The sequence below is a fragment of the Sapajus apella genome, unplaced genomic scaffold, assembly GCF_009761245.1.
Source record: "Sapajus apella isolate SASKATOON/1434 unplaced genomic scaffold, GSC_monkey_1.0 scaffold6, whole genome shotgun sequence".
Taxonomy (NCBI): domain Eukaryota; kingdom Metazoa; phylum Chordata; class Mammalia; order Primates; family Cebidae; genus Sapajus; species Sapajus apella.
The window spans coordinates 21007086-21019680 of record NW_022436946.1 but is presented as its reverse complement, the minus strand read 5'-3'; the positions used below and the strand labels follow the sequence as shown (position 1 = coordinate 21019680).

The following is a 12595-nucleotide window of genomic DNA, read 5'->3' as shown; positions in this document are numbered from 1 at the left end:
GCGCCACCATGCCCAGCTAACTTTTTGTATTTTTAGTAGAGATGGGGTTTCACCATGTTGACCAGGATGGTCTCGATCTCTTGACCTCGTGATCCACCCGCCTCGGCCTCCCAAAGTGCTGGGATTACAGGCGTGAGCCACCACACCCGGCTTCTTTTTTTTTCTTTTTTGTTTCTTTCAATGCAATTCTAAGGTCAACCAGCTCTGCAAGGTAGCACTAGATTTATGTTGGTTTCCTACAACATTGTAGATGACATTCAGAGTGATTAAGAGGATAGACTTGAGCCAGATTACTTCAGTTCCAATCGTAGCTCTGCTACTTGCTAGCTGTAATCATGGGCAAGTTACTTAAACCTTTGTGCCTTCTTAATAAATTAGAGGTAATAGTGGTATGAAGCTCATGTGGATGTTTTGTGTAGCGAATCAGTCCGTGCAGAAAAGTAATATAGGAACAGTTTCTGACAATAGTGCTTGGCACATTGCAAATATTCAACCATGTTGGCTATTATGATTATAATAATTATTATTGTGTGCAGATGATGCAGACAAACATTTATGAGTCTAATATTTATAATCTATAATCTATTCATTCATTTTACAAATGCATTGAGTGCCTACTCTGTCCCTACTATGTGACAAGCTTTGAAGATAAGGCAGAAAACACAAACTCAAGATATAGGGATCTCAGTAAAATATCAAGCCATGAGATTTAGTCAGGAAGGTCTGCCTCACCCTTCCCTTCCCCTACCCCTCCCTTCCCTGCCCTTCCCTCCCCTCCCTTTCCCTCTCTTCCCCCTCCCCCTTCCCTTCTGCTTTCCTCCCCTCCCCTCCCTTCCCCTTCCCCTCTCCTTCCCCTTCCCCTCTCCTTTCCCTTCTCCTCTCCCTACCCTTCCCCTCCCCTCCCCTTCCCGCCTCTCCCTTCCCTTCCCTTTCCTCCACTTCCCTTCTCTTTTGGATGGGGTCTTGCTCTGTCTCCCAGGCTGCAGTACAGTGACACAATCTCAGCTCACTGTAACCTCTGCCTCCTGGGTTCAATCAATTCTCCTGACTCAGCCTCCCAAGTAGCTGGGATTACAGGCACCTGCCACCATGCCTGGCAAATTTTTCTATTTTTAGTAGATATGGGGTTTCACCATGTTGGTCAGGCCGGTCTCGAACTCCTGACCTCAGGTGACCCACCTGCCTCAGCCTCCCAAAGTGCTGGAATTACAGGTGTCAGCCACTGTGCCTGGCCAGGAGGGACTTTCTATTAGAAGTTGAATTGATACAGACCTACTTGGCACATATATAGAGCTGAAACGACCTAGATGGTCAGCATGTTCCCTCCATAAATAGAGTCAAATTATCTGTAATCTCAAATGTGCTTTTTCCAAAAACAGATTTTTCAATTAAAGAGTGGCTTTTAATGAGTGACTTTGCTATACTGTTATTAAAAATGGGTCTATAAAATGCAAATGTTAGACATGTATGAAGCAGAATTGACATTAAGTTACAGGAAGAAAAGAGACTGAATTCAGTTCTCAAGGGGAATAAAAAATCTCCCCAGCCTACACTTCGATGGACTTCTGAGATTGTATCTATGAAAGTCAAACACTTCTATGATAACTAAGATATAATTACTGGTGTATGATCACAGACTACTATGATGACTTGTTTCTGGCAATATGTTTCTTTATAATATTGCTGGATAGCATGGAAAGCAGTAAAAAATGGCTTTCCAAAATAATCATTCTCTATCTTCTCTAGTCTTGAGATAAGAAGTTTTAATAATTATTTACAATAAAAGATAACTGGAGCATGAAATGACCATGAAAAACATATTTGCATAGTTGTGCAGAAACATTAACATGCAATTATGTCTTAATACTAGATATAAAATAGCTGAAATGGAAGATGGAAGATTTAGTGAGATCTTTTTCCAATAACTTCAACAGAATATTTTTTATATGTTTTTAGAATGTATCCTAGAGACAGGACCTTCTTGCTAAGTAAATGCTAAAAAAAAAAAGCCTTATGTAAAAAATTAAAAAGAGTTTTAAAGTCCATATTTAAGACCCAGAAAGAAAAATAATATTCTTTTGATAACACATAGCATTTATGTAGTATACTGAATTATCAGGTTTTTATCACTAATTCATTTTGGTTTAGTTTAATGCATTGAAAATATCCTATCTCAACTGCATTTTAAAATGCATCAAAATCATAACTTTGTTTCTGATATACACACCTTCATTTGCCCATCTTTTTCAGGTTTATTCCCTGCGGTCCTGAATCTTGCTTCTAATGCTCTTATCATGACCAATGCAACATGTGGAGAAAAGGGACCTGAAATGTACTGCAAATTGGTAGAACACGTCCCTGGGCAGCCTGTGAGGAACCCCCAGTGTCGTATCTGCAATCAAAACAGCAGCAATCCAAACCGTATGTATTTTAGTGTGTATTCTGTATGACACTGGGTAGGATCTATAATTGTGAGATGTTGAGGCCAAGTTGCATTAAATTCAAAGGGTTTATAATCCTTAGAATTCTTTTTCCCACTATAAGCTTCTTCCAGCGCCCTCTGTCATTCAGCAAACATTATGGGAGTTTTTCTATGTACCAAGTACAGTGATTGGAGATGATTTGCCATCTGAAGGCCTGTGGCAGTCATTGGGTTTACTAACTTCAGATACCAGAATGGTTTCTGAGGATGTGGTTATTAACTCAGGCTATCATCATTCACTGGAATTTATGTGCCACATATTGTGCCTAAGATCTGGGAGGAATAAGGTAGGGTATGGTCTTTGAGCTTCTGATAAATAGTGTGGTAAGTAGAATGCAAAGAATGTGCACAAGGTTCTGCAGAAGAGGATGGCCACAAAGTCAGTCTTGGTGTAAGTAAGGATTGCCAGAAGAAGCGATATCCAAGCTGATAACTAAGAATATGAGCTAAACAAGAGTATGAGCTAAACAGGTAAATAAGTGATGGAGGGGAAGAGAAGTCTTGTCAGGAAGAGAAATCAGAATTACACAGAAAATCCTAGTTACTCAGGGAGCTTCAATTAGTTGGGAATAACTAGAACTGAAAGGGCCAAAGGGAAGTGTGGAGATGAGCCTAGAGCAGAAGGCTAGAGCCATATTATGAAGGCATTTAACAACCACAGGAGAAGTGATTTAGGGAGAGGCACCATGCAAAGCCCTCTTTCTGGCCTCTATGAACCACAGTGATACCTCAGACTCATTGTTGTATTTATTCAACAAGCCTTTGAACACCTCCTACTAGCAATGCATTGTATTGGAGCATAATATTGAATTCCACATAATCCCTGATTCAGAGAAACTAGAGGGGAAATAGAGGCAAAAGAAAAGTAAATTTGGTGCTAAAGGAACATGAATGCTCCATGTAGATGCTAAGGTCATCTAAAGATTCCTGGATAAGGAATCTATATATATCTCTATCTAGATATATCTACATCTATCTTTCTGACATGCCTTCTCTTCTCCACCCTACCTCTCTCTCTGTCTCTCTCTCTATATAATATATCCAAAGGTGGATATATACTTATATGTAATCTATATAAAAAGATATATATATATATTTTATTTATATTATTTTTTAATACATAGATATATATATTTTATTTTTATTTTTATTTTGCTTTTGAGACAGAGTCTCATTCTGTCACCCAGGCTGGAGTGTGGTGGTGCAATCACAGCTCACTGCAACCTCCATCTCCCAGGTTCAAGTGATTCTCCTGCCTCAGCCTTTCAAGTAGCTGGGACTACAGGCATGTGCCACCATGCCTGGCTATTTTTTGTATTTTAAGTAGAGATGGGCTTTTACCATGTTGGCCAAGCTGGTCTGAAACTCCTGACCTTAAGTGATCCACCTGCCTCAGCTTCTCAAAAGATAGTTTTTTATTAATATCATTTTATATAGAATATATAAAAAGGTAGATACATATTATATATATATATATATATATATATATATGAGTCTGTGTATATGTACAGAGAGAGAAAAGAGGTTAATAAAACTTTACGCCAATTGAGGTGAACTATGATGGGGCTAAACTTTCACAATTATATTATTTTAAAATTTGCTCAATATTTTTTCTCTGTCCTTTTTAATAGACTTTATTTTTAGAACAATTTGAGGTTCACAGCAAAATCGAGAGAAAAGTATAGAAATTTCCCATATATCCCCTGCCCCAACACATGTGTAGACTTCTCCATTATCAATATCCCCCTGCAGAGTGCTACATTTGTTACAGTCCATGAATCTACATTGACAACATTATCATCCAGAGTTCATAGACTGCATTAGGGTTTAGTTGTTCACACAAGTCCCAATTCCTCAAATATAGTAATGTTTTCTACATTCCTAAATTATATAATGAGGAATTGGGAATTGCATGATTAAAATTGGTGGTCATGTATATCACAGAATGTTAGAAAAACACATGTTAAGACACCAAAGAAGGCAACCACCAGAAACCTTCCTTACCTATTAATGATTCTGGTTAATTTCTTTCCTTTTTTTTTTTTAATTTTTTTTTTTTTTGAGATGGAGTCCCTGTTGCTTATGCTGGAGTGCAGTGGCAGGATATCGGCTCACCACAAACTCCGCCTCCAAGGTTCAAGCGATTCTCCTGCCTCAGCCTCCAGAGTAGCTGGTATTACAGGCATGTGCCACCATGAGTGACCAATTTTGTATTTTTAGTAGAGACGAGGTTTCTCCATGTTGGTTAGACTGGTCTCAAACTCCCGACCTCAAGTGATCTGCCTGCCTCGGCTTCCGAAAGTGCTAGGATTGTAGGCATGAGCCTCCGCGCCCAGCCGACTCTGGTTAATTTCTAGGATATAAGTTGTTAGGATATGTGTATAGGAGTGGGGAGTATTGTTGCATACTCAAATGTTTGCTATTTCTTGTATAGAATGCAAGAGCAAAGGACATATGTCAGAGCCCTTTGCTTTTATGTAAAAGCCAAGGAAGTTAGGGGAAATGCAGTTAAGGAAGGCAATAGAGGGAAACAGATTTCAAGGAAAAAAAATCAGGAAAATGAAGCATTGGATACATGATAAAGGAAAGAATTGTCAGGAAGAAAAAGCAATCAACAGTTTTAAATGCTTCCAAGATAATTGAGTAAGAAAATAGGTTTCCCTTGCTTTTGACAACAATGCCACCCTTTGATCACCTTACTAAAGTACTCAGCAGATTTAATGTGGCAAGAGGCACACCGAAGAGGTAATAAATGAATGAGGAAGAAGAAGAGGTGAATATAGAAATATTCTTTCAAGTATCCTTGATGTGAAAGAGAATGAAGGGCAGAGGAGGCTGTGGGGTTGCGAAGGTTCTCAAAGGTAGGGGACATTTGAGCTAGTTTAGATGCTTAGGGAAAAGGCCAGGGAAGTTGACGACAAAGTAGTGGTGGGGATGATATCGCTCTAGAAGTAAAAACATATGGGTCATTAAGCATAGGTGAAAAACTTATATTGAAAGATACATACTTTTAATTCACCAAATCAGAAAGAAGGAAGGATAAATAGCAGCAGACAGCAGAAAGTATTGGGAGAAATTTCTTATTTGATGATCTTGATTTCTTCATTAAGATATAAATCTGGGTTATCTGCTGAGGCAAGAAGCAAACATTTAGATTATGAGCCTCTCAGGGGACTAGGAGGGAATCACTGAGCCATAATAAGAATAAAGTGGCAATTCCATATGGAGTAAAATAAAGAATCAAACATTTCGACTGATACTCTTGGAGCATTACAGGGAAAGTGGAATGGAAGAAGATGGCAAAAAATAGAAGAAAAGGGCAGAAAGTAAATGAATTGATGGATTATTAGTTTCAGGTTCCTTGGGCAAGACACTAAAGCCTGATGGAGGAAAACCATCATTGGTTCAGGGACTGCTGGCCTTGATAAGTTCATGGAGAATGTGAGAAAGTCTGGGGGCATGAACGGAGTTGTGGGGAGGAGGTGTGAGTGTGTAGATGTGTGTTTAGGATGGGCTGTGCAGACAGGGAGAATTAGAGAGATAAAATATGCAAAACCATAAGTGTGTGTATATGTATGCAGGTCTATAAATATACTTATGTATTTATTAAACTGATATTTAAATTAAACATTAAATATATGATATGTTGCATAATATACACATATAATTATAATATTAAACAAATTTATAAAAATACTATATGTACATAAGTATAAATATTATATATATACAATAATATGTACATATGTATATATAATATTTACACAGGAAAGGAGAGAAAGAAAAAATGATTACAATCATAAAAAGGGGATGGAGAATGATACAAATATTGGGGTAGAAATTAATTGAGTTCTCCATTCAATTATTTTTATCCTTAGTTGGAAAAATGGATGAGATGCATTTTTCAAATTGAGTTCAAGAGCTATTCTGTCTTTCACCCTCCTGAAAGTTCCACATTCGGAGTACATTTTATCTCATGGATGATATCTATATTCAGGCAATACTACCCATGTTTTTCCACACTGAAGCCAAAAATAAATAAACTATTTCAGAAAAGCAAGATGTATATAAGTTATGATATTTCCCCATTTTTATTTACCGGTAGTGATTTTTAAGCTTGTCACAGTCTGGATTTATTTCGCATGATTGTCATTATTATTTTTATTCATTTATTTTTTTGAGACAGAGTCTGTTATCTAGGCTAGAGTGCAGGGGCGCTATCTCAGCTCACTGCAACCTCCATCTCCCAGGTTCAAGTGATTCTCCAGCCTCAGCCTGTCTCGAGTAGCTGATACTACAGACAGGTGCCACTGCGTCTGGCTAATGTTTTTGTATTTTTAGGGGAGATGGGGTTTCACCATGTTGGCCAGGCTGGTCTCAAACTCCTGACCTTAGGTGATCTGCTCAACTCGGTCTCCCAAAGTCCTGAGATTACAGGGTGAGCCACTGTGCCTGGCCTACGTGATTATTTTTAAATGACCAGATTCATTCCACATTTCCAAATTATGGTTTGGTACTACAAATTTAGAAGAATAAAACCCCACAAGAATAAAAATCTAGCAATAAACTGTATGAATATATTTTAGTAAAAGGAGGAACAGATGATAAAATTCTACAAATTCAGTAAACTCTGAGAATAAATATGGAAGGTCTGTATTTCAACACCCTGCAAAGAGAATGAACCTTGAACTTTTTGACTGCTAATATACTTTCCTCCCAATTAAAAACTAGCAGTTTGAAAGGTTTACCTCATCAAAGATTCCCTATCTAGTTTTCAGTTGCAGTTAGCCTTTGAATTGACTTGCATATTTATCCCTGTTGAGGATGTTATACCTTTCTATCTCCTTTTAAATGAGGGAACTATGCCAACAATTCATCAGTATTTGCAAATTAATTATGATTAAACTTTCATAATAGGGATTATGGTTAATTGTTGATTCATCTCCCAGTCCTCCTTTTCATGACTAATTCTCTTATCAATTTGACCTGAGGTGGCAGATATCAAAATTTCCAATTAGACAACTTCTCTCACAATTACCTATGAGTCATGAATTTGATTTAGAAATGGGGTTGTGTGTGTATTTTTTCTATCACATATTAAACTCACAATCTGTAAAAAAGATTCAGGAGCATATTTGGGGAATGTTTTCTGTGATATTTATTTTTCTTCAGAAGCAGTGCCAATAATATTTCATTTATGGTTTTGATTCCCTATATGCCAATTACAGCACCCCCTTATGTTACCAGGGTCATTTATTTGGTATTTAGTTATGCTTCTGGTATTTGCTGTCATCATAAAGACCTGACATTTTCCCTAACTTCAACAGAAAAATTTAACGCTAATATTTAAATATATTCAGCAATTATACTTTTCGTTAATGAGACAGAAAGCCTCATCTCCGTGGAGGGCTAACATGATGATTTGGTGGAAAATAAAGTCCAGCCAGCTGTTAAGTTGAATTTAAAAATTTACCAATAACAATGAAATATTTTTTCCCTGTCCTGTACAGTCATATTAAAATTTGCAATATGAATATCCATATCTGGAATAGGGTTATTATACCATAAGTAACTCAAAACACAGCCTTTATGTTTTCAGTAAATGTTATTACAATTTATTATATATTAATTAGAAATAATATATAATAAAATATATAATTGTTTATATAAATAAATTATATATTAATTTGTATTAACACATAATATTTGCATTTAATAGAAATTGATATATAATAAAAATATTCACAAATCTGAAAATGGAAAATTTAGTGAATATTCAGCTTTTTTTTTTGAAATGGAGTTGCTCTGTCACCCAGGCTGGAGTGCAATGGCACAATCTCAGCCCACTGCAGCCTCTGCCTCCTGGGTTCAAGTGATTCTCCTGTCTCAGCCTCCCAAGTAGCTGGGAATACAGGTGACTGACACCATGCCTGGCTAATTTTTTTTTTTTTTTCCCTAGAGACAGGGTTTCACTCTGTTGACCAGGCTGGTCTTGAACTCCTAACTTCAAGTGATCCACCCACCCTGGCCTCCCAAAGTGCTGGGATTACAGGCATGAGCCACTGCAGCTGGCCAATATTCATCTTTTAATAAAATTTTTCTTTTAAGGATGATTTTACTATCAGATTCCTGTTGCTTTGAGGGCTTAGTTTTGCTTTAGTTTTATTGTTTTTTCAAATGTTTTTACTAAATGCAACTTGTCTCTAATTAAGATTTAGAATAATACATTTTGAACAGAAGTGTCACACATTTTATGTATATGCATAGTAATGGTGAGAATGCTCATAGTTATACTGTTCATCAGTAACCCTGTGAATAAAGGATTCACATTCAAGATGCTTTTGCTGGTCCATGGCAAAGTAAGAAATTGAGAACAACTCACATTTTTCATGAAAATAGAATACATTTTAAATAATTGTTCTCCATTTTGATATTATGGTTTTTAAAAAACTATTGTAGGTTTTTAAATGCCCTTTATTTTATGAAATAATAATCATGCTTTATTAAGTGATAGATGTAGATTGGAGGTTATTACTACTTGAAAAAACTAAAAGCTAGAACTCCTATATCAATTTCACAAATCTGCCACACATTTATATTTTTCACTTTTTTTTCTGAAGATGATGAATCTGGAAACCCCTGCTGTGAGTGGAATTTTGTTATTCCTATATCAGAGATGACACATAGTGTTGAAGTGATTTGTCTGTGGTCAGTTACGTACTAACTGTGGTCAGTTACGTACTAACTGTGGTCAGTTGCATGCTGGTGGGGCCAGGAGGAATATCTAGCTACCCCCTCTCTTTCATCACCAATATTATTAGAATACTTGGCTAGATTGCAATATTAGGTAGGAAAATTGAGAGTGCATGTTTGTTCCTTATAGTGGTGTGATTTGTTCATTATTTGAGATATTCCTTCAAATTTAAAGGCAATTGTATTCTAATCTAAAAGGCCGTTCATAAGCCACTCATTTGAAACTACTTCCCAGATAATTCGTTTGATGTCTCAGGACTGACAACCCAAACATCCTTAATTTATAACAAACAGAGGAGTTTAGGGAAGTTCACCTCCACTTTGTTTACATTTCAATGAGCAAATGTGCTGACTTTGCAGTGAGATGTGAGGAACTTAAGTGCCCTTATTGCTGTCTTGGAAATAGAAACAGGATCATCAACAGCCTCCACTCTTGTCATTCTCACTCATGTGTGAGCAAGGCCTATTTAGACGGGGAGAAAGAAAAAGACCTTATATTACTTGGAAAATGAGAAGCAAAGTTTTCAGACAAGCACCAATGACTAGGAACCAATACGCAATGAGGGCTTCACAGCCCAGGAGTAGTGGCTGCTCTTGTGAGACATGCAGAGCTAAAATGGGAAGAGAGGAGGACTGTGAGCTTTGAGGATTCTAAGAAGGAAGGGAGCTGCAACAAGGATCACAGGTCTGCAGGACTGCCACACCTCCTATTTTCCATCTGCAATCTCCCTTTTGATTTTCACAGTTGATCCTGTTCTCATATGTCTGGAGTGAAAGTAGGAGATCTGTGGTTTTTTGGTGGATGGAGTTTCATGTGCCATTGTCTCCTTGCTTGCCATTATTGTAAAGATTCCTCCACTAGACTTAGTGATGATGGCAACAGGCAAATGCTGGATGGGAGGCTTGGGTTATCTTGCATCATGTTATTAGTGATAGAAAATTGGCAAGATACAGGCTGGCTGTAAAAAGCTTCTGTAAGGGCCAAGGGAAAACTTCCCTTTTGCATTCTGAAGGTTTGATGAAAAATCAACTGAAAAGAGTTGGCTTAGTAGGTGAAAGGCATACAAAATTTATTTTAACATGCATAACATGGAAGAATCACAGGAGGGTGATTACCCAATAACCCAATGGGGACACAGATGTAGACACACCCTTCTTCACAAGGAAGGGGAGATGGGGAAAATATGGCAATTTGGAAAATAGTAAATGATTTTTAGGGGAATTCAAGACCCATACAATGGCCTGGGACAAAGTCTTTGGACCCACAGAACAGACAGTGGTTTTTAGCAGAAGTCTGTTCAGGTGTGTTGAGAGACATCAGTCCCTCTTCGTGTGAAATAAGTTAAATTAATGAAAACTTAGCACGAGGGCCAGAGGGAATTCTCTTCTTCTTGGTGAGATCAGACTGTAACCAGATAAAGGAGTAACAGGGTAAAACTTATTTCAGCATTTGCTGGCCTCCAAGAGCCTTTCATTTAAAATAATCAGCATACCAGGATGCTATATTTTCGGGTATTGGTTCCTGAGACTCAATATCTCATAGAATAAATTTAACAGCATTTTATGTTAAAGCCAGATACATATTGGACTCTCCAAGTCTTGATAAAAACGAATGTGTCAGAAGGCAAGTATTCAAGTATCTTTCAACCACAAGTCGGGATTTTATGTTTCTGTTAACAAGGTTGATGGCGTACTAGAGCTGTGTCAAATAGTTGTTGCTTTTTGGAATGATTGACACATCAATTAGATTTTAATATTATATAATATTAAATTATATTACACTTTACACTTAATTTGTGTAGTTACCTTTAAAGTTGCCCATTTTGGTTGATGGCCAGAGTGCTGACCAGCTCATTCTCCTGCAGCCTAAGCATTTAATCATTTTCCACTACTTTGTATGGTTCTATGAGACAGCTGTCTTGAAGAAATTCTGTTGAGAATCTGAATTGCTCTCTTTTTGTATTATTTTAATGTTTTATATCTACATGATGATTGTTTTAACAGTTTTATTATTTTTTACTTTAAAAAAACAACTATAAATTAATTATATAATCTTTTTTCCTCCTTTCACATGATGCTGCTAACTCAATAGAGAGACACCCAATTACAAACGCTATTGATGGAAAGAACACTTGGTGGCAGAGTCCCAGTATTAAGAATGGAATCGAATACCATTACGTGACAATTACACTGGATTTACAGCAGGTACAGTTCCTTTTTTTTTTTTTTTTGCCATTTCCACTTTTGAAATTGCATTTTACATTTTCTATTTGTTTAGTTAGTGGTTTGTGGGTGAAGGGATACCCTTTCTTATCACTCTCCATTATTTTCTTGATAAGGTGAACAAAGGGTCCTATTCATATGGCATATTGTCATTTAAAAGCATTCAGCATTTACTTCTAGAGCACAACTCAAATGAAAGCCTGCAAAGAGCTTAGAATTGAATTAGGTGCTGGCTCTGTTTTAGCTAGCTGGAGTTAATGATGAAAATATAAAGCAATAAAATTATACATAATAAAAATATGATAGTATCATTTTTAACTTTAAAAATAATAGTGCTCCCACTGTGCTGATGGTGTGTGCACTTAAAGGTTCTTGGATAACAAGGCTCTTGAACAAATTGCCTCTCATTACTGAGAGTTGAGAAATCTGTGGCAGTTGATTTCAAATTAAACTTGGGTGACTAAATGAAGTAACAAGCCTTGTAGTTATACAAAATTGATGTCGGAAGTTGTTCAAGTTTGTCTTACATAGGCCTGGGTGCCTTCTATGCTTAATTTCTTTCTTCCTTCTGTTCACAATTTTCAGGTCAGGCTGAAGTTATTAATCAGGAATCACCAGCATCTCAAATTATTTAGGCTTGCAATTAAGATGGAACATGGACAAATGCCACATTCCATCCTATTTGTAAGCATAAATAATGTGTGGGGGTGATGGTCAGGATAGTTAATGATAGATACCATACACTGTAAAGGTCATAGTTTTTATAAGTTGTCACTGTGTGGGGAAGCCCCAGCCAGTGGGCTAGATCAGCTCCAGACATTTTCCTAATGGATGCCATTTGCCACCACCATGTGAACAGTCTCCCTCCTCCAGGGTCTAGGTTCATTTTGGTGAGGGCTGCATACATTCAAGAGCCACAAGAAGCAGGGTGGAGCAAGCAAGCTGGCGGATTTCCCAGCAGACCTGCCCTCCACCTATATGAGACTCCTCAGGATATGAGGAACTGTTGTCAGCAGGGGCTCAGTGCTGCAGCTTACCAACTGGCATGTATTTATTTCTGCCCTTACTAGTATACAGCAGCTGAATGTCAGTCCTGAGTTAATAATATTTCCCAGGAAGTCTCAGAGCACTATCAGG

The 12595-nt window shown here is 37.3% G+C and overlaps 1 protein-coding gene across 7 annotated transcripts in view; it reads left to right on the top strand.

Moving 5' to 3' along the window:
• LAMA2 (laminin subunit alpha 2) overlaps window positions 1-12595 on the top strand; it is a 618514-nt gene that overhangs the window by 153521 nt on the left and 452398 nt on the right. For all 7 annotated transcript variants that reach the window (XM_032274826.1, XM_032274824.1, XM_032274825.1 and 4 more), the window contains exons 2-3: window positions 2251-2421; window positions 11328-11440. In XM_032274826.1, coding sequence (XP_032130717.1) covers window positions 2251-2421; window positions 11328-11440 — 284 coding nt within the window. The remainder of the gene's footprint in view (window positions 1-2250; window positions 2422-11327; window positions 11441-12595) is intronic.